Source organism: Pleuronectes platessa, chromosome 11 (assembly GCF_947347685.1).
Source record: "Pleuronectes platessa chromosome 11, fPlePla1.1, whole genome shotgun sequence".
NCBI lineage: Eukaryota > Metazoa > Chordata > Actinopteri > Pleuronectiformes > Pleuronectidae > Pleuronectes > Pleuronectes platessa.
The window spans coordinates 4,681,959-4,699,921 of NC_070636.1; the positions used below are offsets into that span (position 1 = coordinate 4,681,959).

Consider the following 17,963-nt stretch of genomic DNA (forward strand, 5'->3'; position numbering starts at 1 on the left):
ACTTGTTATTTTTGACACAAACACTAGACGGGTACTTCTGCTATAAATATTTCTCAACGATGGGTAAAAATCATTTTTGCACGGTGCTTAAAAAAGCAGATAAAAATATAAATAATTTAAATCTAATTTTAAAACCTCTGCTCCGTGCAGATGAGTCCTGTGCTTCCCACCGTTGAGCACACAACTGTCACATTAGACACACGAGTCCAAAGTGTTTCAGCCATCAGAAGATAAAAGATGAAAGATTAAACTGTAACTTCGCTGTATGAATCATGGCAGATTTAGTTTTTTGGTTATTTTTCAGATTTATCTAAATGCATTTGGGTCTGAGTCAAATTAGCAGCTTGTGATTTCACTGTTTTCTTCCACATGAATTTTCTTCCTTGGAGAAATGTCAGCAAAACGCCCACGAGCGGGGAAATGTGTGAAAACTGCAGCTTTGACGGGTTAAGAAATAAAAAAGCTAGAAAACTGCTTTCCAACCTTCTCACGGTAGATTTGAAAGTTTTAGAATTTCTTATGGATTCATGGAGTCTTTATACATTCAAGTGTAAAAGCAGGGAGACTCTCATTTTGGTTGAACAGGGCACAAATAGCTGTAGCTGTAGTTCACTTTATTTTAAGGGGTGATGAGCGAGAGGGTTTGGATCCTCCTCTACTTCATCCACTAACTCCAGGGAGATGTTAGATTCTCACCTGGAGGAAACCACTGGGGTCATTCTCCTTGATGACCTCCAGACAGTACTCCATCAGCCCCGTGGTCTGACGCAGCTTCACCGTGCAGTGGGAGATCTGATCCCGGACCACCTGGAATCCAAAGAGGGAAAAAACATTTGTTTTTCAGGAAGTAGAATACGCTTATTCAGCCACAACAAGCATATAGGGACGGTAATTGTAGGTTTTCCTGTAATTACCATGAACTGGAAAAGGAAGAAAACGCAGAAAGAAGGTAAAAGGAAGAGATGGAGTATTAATATTACAGAGTGGATGGAGACTTGTGATGAAAAGACATTTTGAAAAGGGAAAATGAGGTGGAAATGATAAAGGAGAGACAGAAAAAGGAAATAAAGAAACACAAGAGGCTCGGAAAGGAAGATGTCGGGTGGAGGAATGAGGCCGACACCCACACACACATACACCCACCCACACACCCACCCACACACTGAACAAGGCTGTTAATGGATGAATGAGACAACCAGGAGGAAAACCAATAATGACATTAGGAGCAGGATTGATTGAGTAATGTGGAGACACAGGTCGGGGGGAGGAAGAGGCGGACATCAGATCCTGTCACTGACGTCCACGTGAGGAAAGTGACATTTTGTTTTCACGCGCTCGGCCGTCGTGTGAGGAGTCGTCAGCGTGAGCCGCTTACATCAGAGCTGAGATCTGACATTTCACTTCTCCGGTGACCAGCGGACTCCAAACATGCTCAGACACGTGCGTCAGAAAAACATGTTTGATATCAAAAAACACACGATAATAATAATATATTTAATAATATAATTTTATATTTATCCTCGTGTAGCATGAACCCTGCTTCTCTTTGCTTTGATTTGATGCTTCATAGATGTGAGCGGGGAGATTCCCTCGGTCTCACCGGCACTACTGATGTCCACAGAGTCCCTGCTCTGTGGACATCAACCCCCCAACCCCCCCCCCCCCCACCGCCACAGTGAAATAAACGGAGAAGCTGGTCCGACGGTTGCTAGGTAACTGAAACTTCAGTGCTGGGATTCGAGGCTGAACGGAGGAGAATCCTTCCTGCAGCCGCCTGGAGACCGACACACTGAACACACACTGAACACACACTGTACACACACTGTACACACACTCACACACTGTACACACACTGACAGGCTGTACACACACTGACAGTCGGTGAGCGTCCAACACGCAGCAGTGAAGACTTGTGTGAGACTATCACCGGATTTTTAATTAACTGCACTTTCTCAGAAAAATTTTCACAAAAAGATTGAATGAGAATAAAAAACAATTACAAAAAATTGCAACTTGCAGAATATGTAGCATGAAGACCTGCACGTGCAATATTTGCTTTGGCCTTTTCTGTTCCACGTAGCACAAGTTAGATTTTAAATTTATTCCACAAACTGTATCGTTGTGTTATAGATTCAAAATTCATGTTTCCCTCTTTTCTTACTCCACTAACATGCAATTTCATGTAACAGTAGTAATGTGTCTTAATTTTCTTTCAAAAATTGAGACCCAACTGTATAAAATCTGATGCAACATCAAAACACCAATGTTTGTAGATGAGCTACCACGGTATGGAGGACAAAAGTATAAATAAATAAATAAATAAGAATAAATAAATGCAGCAATAGGTCATAAAATGAATGAAAAAAATAATTATAAAAAATACAGTTTGCGATGAAAAAGGCTATTTGTGTATTTTTTTTACATTTATTTATTTCGCATTTAATTATCTTACAAAAATAATACATGTAAAAATGTGTAAAGAAGCGAATGACCCAATGTAGAAATACATAGATTAACTTATAGATGTAGAAATAAACAAGAAGAGAAATAACCTTTTTCATTGCAAAACAGTTTTTATTTAAGTATTTATTTCTGCATTCATTTATTTGTTTAAACACATTTTTTTGTCCTTCATACCACACACACGTGAATCCGGGGGGGGGGCACCGTGCATCAGATGTTCAAATCAAATTCTGGAGCCTGTGCGGTAAAAACTGATGAATGCGTAAATCAGTTAATCACAATAAAACATTTGATCCATCCCCTTTTTTATGGACAGAGCTTTTTTTTTATATATACATATATGTCACGTGTAAACATGTTGTAATTTGTCCTAACAACCGGTGCCTAGAACATGTAAGATCACAGGGAGCTGTTGCCATGACAATGGAGGCTAGTTATCAAAGCTTGTGGACAAATATGAAAAAAAAAAAAAACATTTATACAAAGATGACATCAACACAACCAGAGCCTCAGATAACGGTAGTAGGTTTAATAAAGATGTGTCTAAATTCTTATATGTAAAACAAATCTAAAGAGTGTAATCATCACAACTTTACATTATAAAATCACACAAAAAAACTAGCATTAGGATCCTGATTACATGAGTTGCATTTAAACATTTCCACCATATTGTCCGTCCATATCTGATGCTATTAATAAACCTGTCAGTGCTACATGTGATGGAGGCGACTGAGGGTCACTCCTGGCAGCTACAGCTACACGTCAGCTGATCCTGATGGATGCTGATGCTACAGCTCTTCTCTACGACCGATACACCACATATTCAATCAAAAAACACCGGGCCAATGCGCACGCTGAGCATTATGGGACATTTCTTCAGGGCGCAGCTGATGGCAGATCACAGACATTTTGACTCTGAAAGGAAAAAGAGCAGAAAACAGGGAGCGCCTGATGTGAGGAGTGTCACTCGCTTTAATCAAAACCTCAGAGAACTCACAGCTTCACTTCAGCTTCGTCTGGCATCGGGAAAACAATCTCAAATGACCTCAGATGAGAAAAACTGCACAAACACAAGATATGGAGTTCCTCATTAGAGCCTCTCAGCCTTTACTCCTGCAGTTCTTACACATGCGCTCTTATCTGCCGTGAGCCGAGGATGGTACATTTAAGCAAAGTCTGCGGATGAGTGGGTTTGTGTGGCTGCAGATCCTGAGGCCGGACTCACATTGGTTTTGACCCTTTTTCCCTTTCTGCACGTGGCTGAGATGACAGGCTGCAGGAGTGAGTGACTCCTCGGCCCTCGGCCATTTCTCACGTGAGCAGCGTGAACTCGAATGAACCAAAACATTTAAAGAAACAATGCAGCATCTCTTCAAAGGCTCAGACCAACGCATAGAAAATGTGTCGGACTGAATTGTACACCAAGCAGAAACTAATTTAATATTTACATCGACGCAGCTAATCACATCTTAATTAACTCCCCTCGTTTTAGGGCTGTAATCAATCAGGGGACCGTGTTTCACTTCTCATCCAATACAGTGAAAGGAGATCTCCCACCAGCGCAGAGGATTCGCTCTATATCTCTCTGGCTGAAGGCCAAACCGTCCCTGCTGTGTCAGGCCTGGAGCCTCCACTCCCCTGCAGTGGCCTGGCAGGGCTTCAGGAAGGGGTTTGTCACTCCCCTGTTCAACAGCCCCACTCGCTCCCTGTCCTCCGCACGCAGCTGGACTCACGATCTCGGAAGTCACAGAATATAACACAGAGGAATCCAACTTGAAGGTGCAGAGAAATGCCAACATGAAACGCCCAATTTTGCGATGCTACAGAAAGTGAAAAACAATCCTGGATCAGCACCAAAACGTTATGTGTTCTTCCCTCAACTACACCGTAGCATTTCTTTAAGTTTCCTCTGAATCAGTCCAGTAGTTTTTGTGTCATCCTGCTAAATAACAAGCAATAAATAAAGCTGCGATAGTGTATTTTCGTGGCCACTAGGGGTCAGTAGAAAACTGTAATCCCATTATTCACTTTTGAAGTTCTTGCAGTGGACACTGTCGTACAGTACATTAGGTTTCATATGGATTTCTGTGTGTAATTCAACAGGTGCCCACACAACTTCATGTCACCTGTTTCTTTTTGTTTGTGAGCTGCCGTTGTGAAGCCTATGACCATATTTGGAGGAGCAGGGGGTGGAGCCTGACAGAGAACCTGCACCCATTGGACAGTACTAGCCACGTCAAAATACACACAATGCTTTATCATCTATTTGACTCGAACTGGGACAATAATTTACAAATCGAAAAAATAAACTAGCTATTAAAACCATAAACTTCTTAGGCAAGTGTTTACTGACGTCACGAATCAAAGTCGGCTAATTCCTTAATTTATTTACTTCTCTTTGCATCAATGGAGTCGCCCTCTTCAGGTAATTTGAGAGAATACAGGTTTCAGACCCTTCTGCATTGGCTTAACTCATTTGACCCATTGTTAATTTCCAAAAAATACTGATTAAAGCAGCTTTAAAAGAGACACTAACACAAATAATGTCCTTCAGCACAGACAACAACTACAGACGGCAGGATATTCAGAATGGGGACACATAATAAACGGTTGTGCATCAGCTGCAGACACTGTTCTGTGACCAGCTGCAGAACCTGCCGCCTCCTTCTGCCTGTTCCTGTTGTGATTATCAGGTCACTGCAGCACTTGTGGTTTGTAAGATCCTGTGGCTGCAGCCTCCCTCACCTCCTCTGTCACAGCAGCACAGGCCGGTGCACAGGACAGCCTGGACCCGGCCGTTAAACAGTCTGACCTTATGGACGTGCATGAAGATGATTTAATGATACCGACAGACGAGGGGTTAGACGGGGTTAAAAGACGGAGAGTGAAAGATGTCGGAGGAGAAAAAGGCCGTAAAAGGGATCAGAGAGATGTGAGGAGTGATGGACATGGACACAAGAGGAGGTGGAGAAAAGGAGGTGGAGAATAAGAGAGGAGGATGAAATACATGAGGGGCTGAGGTGGGAAACATTAAATCAAAGTGCCGGATCGGAGGAAGGTGAATGGTCAGTGAAAGTGACAACTGACACTGAGACGTCAGTGAGGATCAAGCCGCTGCCTGCACAGAGTTAATGTGGATCTGATACCCGGGTCGGCAAAGAGCAGCTGCAGCAGTATGACGGGCTTCACTTCCCTGATCCAACATGATGGGAACACTAATGGAGAAGAGCCGCGGTCAGAATTACATATTTGTATCAATCAATGATTCATTCAGTCTATAACACGAAGGAGATTCCTGCACACTGCTCATTTGTCATTGACATTTTCTGTCTGTATGTGTCTCACATGTCTCGAGGAGCGTTCATCTCCTCGGCGTCACACTTGGGGTGAGTATTGTTGAGGGCCAAAGGAAGTGCGGAGTGGAATTTGGTGGAATATTAATACATTTTGAATACACAGGCGACCAGGGCTCTGTGGCAGCCGTGGCTCGGACTCAACAACGTAAGACACGAACATAGCTACTCAGACAAAACAGGACATCTGAGGACATCAGGGACTCTGGGAAACTGGAGTGGATATTTCCTCCGTCTATGCATCCATCAGCCCCCTGGTGGTCCGCGACGGCATTGCAGGGGTCCGCGAAATTCGCTTTGATATTTCAACACATTTCCAGAATGTCGTGAAAAATATTTAAAATAAGAAAAATATGTCTAAAATTATATAAAGGTGATGAGGGGAACCTTGAAACCGGCTTGGGGCTAGAAACTGCCAGTAGTTTTCCCCTGTGCATGTGTGTTAAAGGTAGAAGAGCAGTTGAGCTAGGTAGAAAAACTCTCAGGAGGTGTCAGAGATGTAGTTTGTGTGATGGGAATTTTTATTTTCCCAAAAAGAAGACCCAAAAGGGCAAGATTAATGAAAATATTAAATAAAACAAAAGAGAGAAATACAAATACTTTGTAATAAGAAAAATAAATTGGCATAATAGCCAAAACAAGTCAACTTTACCACGTATTTTTCATTCTAGACACACACACACACAGAAGTACTACTCACGCAGTAGGTGGGATTTGCTGCTGGTGATCATGAGGTTAAACTTAAATAGGCCTCAATTGTTTGTGTGATATTGTATGATTATCATTTGTGACATATTCTGCATTACTTTGTCATCTTCCCTCTTCAGTTATAGCCCCAGTTTATGTTGATTGTTATTGATCACCGTTACTTTAGCGTTCTCTCAACATGTCTGTACATTAAGTCATGAACGTTGTATATTGAGGTACATATGGTTCTGAGATGCAGTACAACTACAAACTGCATTTAAATTTTGTTTTCATTTCTTAAGCACTGAAAATCAACCGTTTTTGTTGTTTTTTACTCATTTTTCTAGATTTGTTTGAGGTTTTTAAATAAAACCAACGTGGAAAACCAAATGTTAAAACTTCCTTCTATTCACGCACACGCACACACGCACACACACGCACACACACGTAGGCACGCGTGCTTAGGCACATCTGTGGTCCCTGGGACAAAACCAGTTGAAAACCCCTGATCTACACCTCTTAACCTTTGAGGGTCTCCGGGGGGGGCTGGAGCCAATCCCAGCTGACAACGGGTGAGAGGCAGCGTACGAGTACACATACAGAAACAAACAACCACAATCACATTCACACCTACGGGCATTTTCAGAATGTCCAATTAACCTCGGCTGCATGTGTTTGGTCTGTGGGAGGAAGTCGCAGTGAGCAGTGATCAATCTTTCATGAAAACAGTCATTAGAAGTTGGGAGTGGATTCGTTTTCCGTGGATCTATCGAGCATTTCACAAAGAAAGCATGAATGTGATTCAGCAGGAGTCTGAATATTTCATGCTCGTCCTCCTGTGACACGCTGCTGCTGCTGCAGATCCCACTGCTGCAACTGTTCAGCGTCGCACAACATTTTGTGTTCATGTGTCTAAAGCGTCCAGCCTCTCCTGTTTGAGTGTTGGAAAGTGGAGGAGCCGGAGGAGCTGGGATCCCCTGCAGCAGAACACTTACACAGGGAGGACAGCAAATCGCTATTGTACTGAAATCATTTTTTAGAAACAGTTTTCTGTGCAGCTGTTCTGCAAACTCACAGACCGACTTCGTTCCAGATTCACTTTGTGTTGCTCTCATCAGCCTCAAGAAGAATCCCTGAGCTCCCACATGAAATACAGCGAAAGAGACGCAGATCAGAGGCAGCGAGTCTCATCACATTCAACACACTCTCCACGTTGCATTAAAGGACTATACTGGGAGACGCAATTTGTCTCGGTAAATTCAATTACATTTACAGCTTGTGAAACGTACACATTTGCTCAGAGACAGTTTGAATCAGACGTTTGATACCGTGAGAAGCACGAACACCTCTAGTCTTCAGCGCCTGCTGCTCACTGCGGGTTTTTTCATGTGCTTGTTTTTCAGCCACAGGAAACAAAAGAGGATTTTTGGTGCAAACTTTAAAGGATCAAGAAAAAAAAGGCCTGTAAAACCATCCCGATGACGGATCATCATTTAAACAGGTTTAAAGCCTCCGTAAGTGGATTTTCATATCTCACTGTCAGACAGTGGGAGAACTAGCTGCCTGGGAGGAAGCAACACAATCTGAACACTGTGACCAGTATAAGATTAGTTATGCAAGTCTCAGTTAAGGGCTTAAAACATGATCCTGTACCGGTGCAGCCACGCAGACCCAGCTCAGGTCCTCAGTATTGAGTCTGGTGGGAATTTGAAGAGGAGGGAAGTATATTTTTGTAAGTCAAAAGTCGTGCCCCTGTGACACAATCGGTCTCCAGAAGCAGCCTCGGAAAGATGCAGCCCCGCGATTGCGACACAGCTCTCACCAAGTTGGCGGTGGTAATCAATAGAGGTTTTTTTTTTTTTTTTTGCACAAGCTGCGGTGGCGTTTGGATTTGACCTCGGGCCTGTTGATGAAACAGAGGTGCCGCCGACTGTGAGTCTGAGTGGAGCCGAGTAAAGGTTCTTTTGTGACTCAGCGCGACAAACCAGCAATAACACAACCTTCCTCCTCCTCTGCTGCCCCGCTACACAACACACACACGGGTCAGTCCTCCCCGTGCTCGATGTGTGAAGGACGACTTCTCGCCTCCGCAGCTTCACACAACCAGCGCCATGAGTCCCCCGCTCACCATGGTGATCCGGAGAGCAGCAGGGAGCTTCGAGGGGGGGGGGGGGGGGGGAAGTTCAACTGGTTCCGTGTTCTCTATATGCGTCTCGTGGCTTCTATCATCACGGCATCAGCAGGATTAATCAGGGCCACTTCATTAGCTTCTTAATTGGTCACATGGATTTGTGGATTTTACGTTATCAACAGGACATGGGACAGAAACGAGTCCCAGTCAGTTACAGCTGTGGGACGACCCCCCCCCGAGCCATGAGCTAATGAAGCAGAAGGCGTCTGGCGTCCACCTTAAGGGAGCTGCCATGTCCGCGAGGAGCAAGGGAGAAATAAAGAAGAAACTCTCCATCATCTCCTCCATCACAGACTCTGTGGGGAAACTCCATTGATGGAGCGAGCGAGCGGCTCAGATTCACACGAGAGCTCCACACTGAAGAGGAGCATCAGATCTGTCATTGGGGGGGGGGGGGGGGGGGGGGGGGGGGGTGTTTCTGGCATTAAGATTCAGCGAGGGCCACGCGGAGCTGCCGATCTGTCGGCCGACCTGACAGGAGGGATCAGATCTGCTCAGAGACACATTAACATTCCTGCGTCCTGGAGGTGCTAATGTGTCCGATGTCTCTCTGCACATGAACAAACACACATCCATCACTCCAGCAGCCGTCCTTCATTAAGCGGGAACGCAGTTTGCATTTTAAGCGGCTGCATCCGTAACAGCAGCGTCGAACACAACCTCCCCAAACTACGCCACCTACAGGCACTGAGAGTAATTACAGCAGCTCAAAGGTAAAAGTCTGCTGACCAGCACCTCCCAAGACGAGGACATTATACTACGTTTGTTTAATCCGTACAAAATTAGGTTGTTTTTTGCGGTTTATGGATTATTGTGTGTCTGATCAACATCGTAGTGATGTCGATCAAGAACAGGAACACGCACATTTGCCAAAATCGCAAACAATTTATCCAATGCAAAGCTAAGTTACACAAAAATACTCATCGCCTGCAGGGGGCGCAGCACATTGACCAGACAGGCTCCGTTACATTTGATTTATAATCCACCATCTTCATATTCCATCTATGGGGAGAGGAGAGTCAAGTGTGTGTAAGTGTATGTAAATGTACTGTATGTGCGTCAGTGTGTCAGTGTGCGAGTCGCTGCTCACATGTTGCCGTGCGCGGACCGTGTTTCTCGAAACCACCTACACGTGTGAAACCTTGATTCTACAGATCGTCCAAGTGTGAAATTGGATGCTGTACGGCACAAATGTATTTTCCCCTCCCCCCTCCTCTTCCTCCTCTTCCCCCTCTTCCTCCTCTTCCTCCTCCTCTCCATCAAAACCCTCTCTCCGATCTGTCCCTCGCTCAATGTGATGCCGACGGTCTAAAGGAGAATGTGTGTCTGAAATCAAAGCTACGGCGAAAACCTGGAAATGCTCAATATTAAAAGGATGTAACTGCTGTTCTTGCATTTCAGCCATTTTAACCACAGATTTGATATCAATGTGTTTCTCTTGCATTTAGATGAAAATGTGTCCTTCCAGTCAGGCTATGGTTTCAGTTCATGCCACAACAGTTTGTGTTAGATTTCATTCCTGCAAATTATTGTGCAAACAACTTGAAGTAAAACCAAAAGTACTTCAAATGTACATCACGACTTGTCTCATTCTTCACCTCCTTGGTTTAAATATCAAACCTACGCTACAACTCATCGATAACAAACCACAACGGAGCATTGTAACGACAACGACAACCTGACAACCTGACAACCTGACAACCTGACACTCCATCACGGGGGTGGACCCTCGTGGAGCTCACTCACCTTCAGCTTGTGCTCGTGCTCCTTGTTGACCCGGGACAGCAGCTGGGCCTTGCGTCGGTTCAGGGCGTCGATGAGGGCGTCGCACTGAGCCACCAGGCACGCCTCGAACTCCACGCCGTTCTCCTGCAGGGGGGGGGGGGGGGGGACCACACAGAGGCTGGAAGATCTCACCAGGAAAGAATCGAGCAGGCGGAAAACACGTGGGTAGCCTCAAACAGGACACGTACTGACTGATGCAGAGAGGTTCACAGATCCTCTAATTGCAGCATTAACATTGAAATATACAGCAGGTGTAAGATTTATTGTGTATTATCTCACTTCTTCAGTTGCATCATCCATCAGCGAGGTGGGTGGACAAAACCAACCAGCAGCACCAGCACCACCAGCACCACGGGACGAGGACTGATTCATGTCTCTACAACTACGTCCAGTATTATTCATTTTCACACATCCCAAACTTATCTCCTCCTCTTCCTCTTCCTCCTACTCTTCCTCTTTCTTCACCTCCTCCCCTAACTTATCCTCATTGTTTCCCTCCCTCACGTCTTCGTCATCTCACGATAACCAGCGACGCCATTTAATCCCACCCTCCTCCTCCTCCTCTGACCAATCTCTTCTTGCTCAACCTGAGGCGCCACAGAATGGAACCGACATCCTCACACACACACACACACACAAACACACATCTTCACTTTGCAAACACTGAAACTCACAGAGGGGTGAAAGCGGCCTCCTGTTGCTATGGCAATGCAACAGCTCTATAGAATGTAATGTCGTTATTGATTCAATAAATCCTGACAAGTCTGTGACTCATGCACTTTTCACTGGTGTCTGACTGATTCAGGTTTTCAAAAGGCACGGCTGCCAATGGCTGATTTACATATTCCCAATGTATGCATCTGTGTGTGTGTGTGTGTGTGTGTGTGTGTGTGTGTGTGTGTGTGTGTGTGTGTGTGTGTGTTTGTACCTGGATGTGCTGCACCATGTTTCTCAGCTGGACCAGGAACTCCTTGGCCTCACTGGCTCGGTCGGACAGGCCGGTGAGAGCCTGGGACAGCTGACCCTGCAGAGAGCACAGAGAGGACGTCATCATCACACAGCAGCAGGTACATGGATCTTTATGCACATATTCAAATAGCAGTAGATCATAAACACTCTAATAAGTTGTGTAGATGGAATCAGCTTCTGTTTAAGAAGCTCGGCTGAAGCTCAGGGGTTAAAATGTCGATCAGGAACAAGTGGGATTTCTTGAATCTCTATTTCCTGTCACCTCATTGTGGTAAAAACAAGATTAAATAATTTCTGAGTTAAACTTAAAATTAAGACAAAAGTAATGAAAATGCTGAGAATGAATTACCATAGAATAGATTTTAAAAGCAATGTGCAATAAAAACTATAAATCATTAATTAACCATAAATAGAAGATGGGATAGAAACACAGACTAATGATATTAACGGAACGATAAAACTGAATATAATGTTGTTATGTATGAGGCAGATCGACTCAATGATAAATGAATAATCTCATTAGTCAAAACCCCGACAGCAAAGACAAAGGCAGGCAGCGTGAGATTCAAAAGTTATTTTTAATGCAGATTCCCTGAAGTTTCCCGGTCATGTAAAACAATATACAGGATCTGGTTTTGTCAGTTCTGTCAGTTCTGTCAGTTCTTGAGTTTTAGATGAAGTCAAAAGTGTCGAGGAATCAATGAGGAAACAAAAGCTGCTTTTTAAATCTGCTGAGAATTCTGACATTTCCCAAAAAAACCTCATTCTCACAAAACAAACGACATTTTCCCGCTCGAGCTAAAGTCGACTAATGAAGAATGAAGCGCTCGAACTGTGGGAGGGGGTTTAAGAACAAAGTGGGCTGATGGGAAATGCGGTTGTTCTGGATGGACACACAGGAGCTACTGTTTGGACAGTTCACACACATGAAGCCGGGCTGTGTGAACAAGGAGGTGACGGAGCGAGAGGACGCGGCCATGACCCGGTGGGAACCTCGCTTCGGTCGAGTGAACCAGACAACCGTCCACTCAGGGAGCGCATTGTCTCCTGGGAGGAGGACAGGGTACTGCAGGGGCGGTGAATAATACCCCCCCCCCCCCCCCCCCCCCCCCACCCCAAAAAAAAAACATCACTTCAGCTCCGGAAGACAGCAATAAAACCAGCAAGCAGCTGATACAGTGGAAAACGCTGAGAAAACATCCCGTCGTGCTCAGGACGCTGCCCCGTGTCAAGCCCCCGCCCCCCCCCCCCCCCCCCCCCCGGCCAAATGGGAATCTGTGTGCGGGGGCCGGCAGCCGACCTTTGACCTCAGAGTTTGGGAATCCGTGACAGCTGTCGCCAACATGAGGTGACTGCACCCAGGGACAGTCGGAGCCGGGAGCAGCTGAGCAAAGACTGGAATGTAAACGTTCCCGGACCGGGTCGGACTTCAACAAACTTCCTCTTCGCTAACATGGGAATCACGTTTCAACGTCCCCCGAGAGACGAGCAGGAGTGAAGACACATGGTTTATTGTACATATTTATAGATGTTATGGAATTATGGGCGTCACCGATGCATTATTTGATAGTCACTGAATTGTCTCTTGTCCCCAGAGCCTGAAGTATCATCTCTAACTTGGACCAAAGGATTTTTAACTTACACTATTATAAAACAGAGACATTTGTTGATTTCATCACAAAAACCATGTGAAATATAAACTGATTATCAAACTTTCAGCACAGAAGTTCGGTTCTCCTCTCTGATTCAGTGACAGTGAGGGTGAGGGAGCTCCGGCTTCTTCTCCTCCGCCGGTGGACAGTCGGCGTGCGCTCGGTGACAGAGCAGATGAAATGAAAAGCACTTGATTGTCTGGAGGCGTTTTTCCACAGAGTCTGTTGAAGAGCTCGGTCCTCAGAACCAGGTCAGGACGAGCCGGGGAAAGTCTTATTTTCTGCTCAGCTCGCGGCTACGTCCCGATTGAAGACAGATTTCAGCAACAGATGGGTGGAGGAGCAGGATGGGACCGGGACCAAAGAGATGGGGGGGTGGGTGGGGGGTGTGGGGGGGGGGGGGGGTATGCATTTCACTGTTTTGATTAGTTTAATTAGCACGAATGAAGCGAATAAAGAGTTGAACAGTGGAAGATTGTAAACTACAGCCGGCTGCTCATTTCAAGCCAAACTCTATTGATTCTTATCTCATCCGGTCTTAGCTCAGTTACCAACAGTTGGGTTGATTGGAAACTCAGTCCATTGACACATTTAAGCTTATTCAAGCATGTTCTGGTCAAAATAAAATAATTTTTGTATTGTTTTCATATAAAACAGTGGTGGTATCATGTAAACAGTTTTGTGTTGCTGCCATTTTTGTCCTCAGGGGCCTTTGTTTAATAACATTCCTTCCTGGTGTGTGTTAGGTTTTTTGTTAAAATGCTAAAAACAGAAACCGAACCCCCGACAACATCAGAGTAAATTATCATTTGCGGCCGAAACGATGAGATTTCCATCATTTTCCTGGATGATTGATGAGAACTATTAAAGATAAGTTGCCCTGCATGATATTTACATCTCATCATTCTTAAAATTTGCATTTTTCATTCCTTTGCCACGGGAAACAGACTTCACCGTCATGGCGTGATTCATGCTCTTGTGAATTTAGCTCCGGCAGATACTGTACCCTCGGAGAGTCGAGCGTTTCTCTTTTTATTATTTTTTTTACAATTTTACCTCAACTATTCTCCTCTCACATTAATGCAAAGCGACTTCAAGTCGGCCCCGGGGATTAAAATACATCTTGTTAACGAGGGAAAGTAGAAATAAAAGCATCCTGCTGCGTTCAGGCGGAGAAGAGGAGGATGCTGGAATGTTTGGAATGTTTGGGGGGGGGGGGGGGCTTAGGATGTCCCTGCTCTTTGGGAGCACTAATCAGCTCTGTAATTAAGATGAGTGGGAACACGTGCATGAAATGAATAATTCACCAGCAGCTCCGGGGCCGAGGCGACATGTTTTTTTCTCCGTGACCGAGCGAACTGTCCAATCTGTCTCGGGAAAGAGCGTCACAGCCAATTTGGATTAGAAGTGCCCCCCTCCCACCTCTCCAGGAAGTGGGAAGTGCCAGGACAAGAGGAGGTAGGTGTAATGTCACTGCTAAACTCGTAAAGCCGAGCGCAAAGTAAAAGCGCTCCTCTTCAAGCTAATTATAAAACACACACACACACACACACACACATATCAGAGAAAGATTCTGAGTTCCCATAACCTACTTTCACCAAAGCTGCATTACCTCTCGGAGAAAAAAAATTTTTTAAGTGCCCCGCTGGTTCTCAGGGCTGCGGGGGGGTAAATACTCTCTCTGATGTTCTTTAAACACGTCTTTAGGCTCGCTTAATCCCGAGTGCAACAACACACTCATTTGGTTACACACTGTAAACACACGCAAAGTGAAGGTCAACTTCTGGTGACAGAAAACACCACACAAATGGAAAAAAACACACACACACACACACACATGCTAAATCCCAGTGATGAAAGAAATTGAAATCAGTGTAATTTTGCACAGCGAGATCAGCGATTGTGTATCAGATTGTGTATCAGATTGTGTATCAGCACCCCGGAGACACCAGGATGAAAGGTTGGAGTTGTTGACATGAACTGCCGCCCCCCCCTCGGAGAGAACACACTCTGCATTATTAAGCAGGCGGCCATGATACTTAGCGTCTGGGGAACTTTTGTGTTGATAAAGATTAAGCTTGTGTGTGTCCTCCGACGAGCTGGAGGAAGTTAAGACTCGTCCAGATTGTGATGCTGCTCCGTGTGTAACAAGATCCCTCATGAAACCGTCCTCCACAAGCACCACCCAAGTGGCTGCTGCATTATTCATGTGGCGTCATCAATAATACAGGAGAAGTCGTTGACTCTCCACACAGAGAAAGTGAAGAAACCCCCGATAATAAGAAAGTTGCCACAGTTTCCACATGTGAGAAACTCTGAGTCCTGATTGGACGGACACCTGGGACACCACGGCAGGAAGTGGGGCAGATGTGATCTATTCTCGTCTGGACCGGATTTAACTGGCGAGGGCGTCGTCTGCTGCACAGGATCACGTTTCCTACCTGCGGGGGTATTTGGGCTGTGACACCTAAATGACACCAGGTGAGAAGAAACAAGAAGAGCAGTGGAGGGAAGAGTGTCTTCCTGTGGGACACCTGAGGAAGAGGAAGAGGAAGAGGAAGCGGAAGAGGAAGCAGCGGTTTCCTAGAGAGCTGTGTCACAACTGGAGCCAAACCAGGTCAGTCAGCTCGGCAGCATCTGAGTCTGTGACGTTCTTCAGATTTAATATTTCACCCTCACACATTATTTTTGAAATTTAAACCGATCTCATCAACATCTTCTCTTCTGAATCTTCTCTGCTGCATTTTCTGAACGTTTATTATCATGATGAGATGAAAGTTGAGAGCAGAGAATCAAACTGACGACTCAGGAACTTCACCAGGAACAAAGCTGGGAAACTGCATTCAGTCTCAAGATGAGTATTTATGGTGTAACAGTCATTTAAGGTTAACGGTTTATAAACAACAGGGATGTTACTATGGCTAAAGGCAGCCTGACTGAAGCACCCTGAGAACTAGAACCCGGCGTCTTCAGAGACAACAGACAAATGTGTCCTGTCATCCCCGAGCAACGAAGGTTCCTACGGGGGGGGGATCCACCAAAACATTCCCAGGATTCATTGCGCTTTGGCAACAAGCTGCCAAACATCTCAGGCTTCTCAGAAATCCTCTGAAAACGAGATGGTCCCATTGGGTCACAGCTAACGATGGATTCCTCTGAGCCAACCGGAAACAAGAGTTCTCTATCGAAACTCTACATCTGCTCTTTCTCATACAGAATGTTTTTTTAACCTTTTCTAGCTCTTTGATTCGCTCCCTGAAACCTGGAAACATTTTTCTGGACCTTGACTGAAGCAGAAAGATGTTTCTTCTCTGTGGAATCTTGTGTTAAATCCAGTTTGCTTGACTTTTGCTCTTCCAGGTCTGGATCAGAGCCGTGAGGGTCGACTGAGGATAAGTGCACCAGGGCCTGTTTGAAGGTTGTGACTTTATGAGACAATAAAAAAGATAAAAAACAATCTCCATGATGATTAAGCTGATAAAAATGATGGTGTTGTTAAAATCGGGGTCACTGCAGTTTCCACTTTTCTCATGAAACTCGTTTACTGTTGGAGGAACCAGACGTAACAGAGCCTGATAAATTATTCAAATGTTGAAAAGCTCCGGAAAATTAAACACCTTGTTTTGGTTGAAACTCATTTATGTAAAGACAGAAGGAGGAATGTAGAAAAAAATTACTTTCCCTCCACAGACCACAAAGGGAAATTAGCACAGTGGAGTTTGGAAGCACTTATCTCTCTCCAGCTCGTCGCCCGGAGCCAGTTGAAATATTCAGTTCCCACAAAGAGAAGTTCCACAGAAATATGTCAAAACAAAAATATCTTCTGTGGATTCTCCAAGAACCCGAGATGCAGCCCGGACGTGAGACATAGTGTTTTGTCAGATTTCCTTCGTTTCACCCGCTGATGAGACGTCCACCATGTTTTTTCCTGCTCAGTCTTTCATTAACTTCCTTTCTCTGGGCATTCTGGGTCAATCTCCTCCTCTTGTTCTTTATCTTCTTTCAAAAAACGTTTTCACAGTTCATCTCTTGACATGGCAGCTCGAGGGGTAAATATCTGCAGCATCAACCCAGACAGCTTCAACTCATCCGCCAAACCCCCCCCCCGCCCCCCACCAGTCCTGCCTTTGTCCTCAGTCTCATCCCCTTATCAGTGTAATCCAGTCTGCTATCACGAACTGTGTCTTTTAGCTGCACAGACTCACTCACAGAGAAGATGACACGGGAAAAGATGTAGTCCAAATTATCAGCGATGAAAACCAGACGACAAAAAACGACCACAAAAACTTTGCAACACTTCCCAGGGTTCAGCTCAGGGCCTTTTTCAGACCTGAGCCCCACACGTTACCTGAAAAGGTCACAGTTCTTCTTCTTCTCTTCTAAAAATCCATCCAACCATCTCATTCTGACCTTTAAACCCCCAGAGAACCCAACTGGTCATTCATACAAAGACTGAATCGTGACATTACAATTAAATATCCAGGTTGGATGTAAAAACTAAAAAGTTAAGAGAAACAGCTTGGTTTGCTGAAAGAACCAAAATGGAACCAGCTAGAGCCTCGACCCCATTGGTCGGTGAAATCCAATGCATACTCACTGCTGTTGTGTGGTTGTGTACAGTAAACACAACACGTTTCACCTCCTCTGCAGGTTCACTCATCCCGGTGGAGCCGCGTCCTGCAGGTCGTCACGCAGCGGAACCGACGGTGGACACGGTGGATGCAGAGTGACAGTCGGTCTCATTACAGTGACAGCAGGAGAGGAGGATCCCCCCCCCCCCCCCCTCTGTGTCTGACTTTTCAAGGCTTCTCCTTCTGCTCCCACCGGGCTCAGGCAGAAACGACGGGGAGCTCGTGCAGAAAT

General features: G+C 45.1%; 1 protein-coding gene across 11 annotated transcripts in view; it reads right to left on the reverse strand.

Moving 5' to 3' along the window:
• Positions 1 to 17,963, reverse strand: part of trim9 (tripartite motif containing 9) — a 33,272-nt gene that overhangs the window by 10,669 nt on the left and 4,640 nt on the right. For 8 of the 11 annotated variants that reach the window (XM_053434541.1, XM_053434540.1, XM_053434537.1 and 5 more), the window contains exons 2-4: positions 11,408 to 11,503; positions 10,441 to 10,563; positions 697 to 807 (exon numbers count right to left, since the gene is read on the reverse strand). In XM_053434541.1, the coding sequence (XP_053290516.1) occupies positions 697 to 807; positions 10,441 to 10,563; positions 11,408 to 11,503 (330 nt within the window). The remainder of the gene's footprint in view (positions 1 to 696; positions 808 to 10,440; positions 10,564 to 11,407; positions 11,504 to 17,963) is intronic. The other 3 variants (XM_053434542.1, XM_053434539.1, XM_053434536.1) reach the window with 2 other exon arrangements.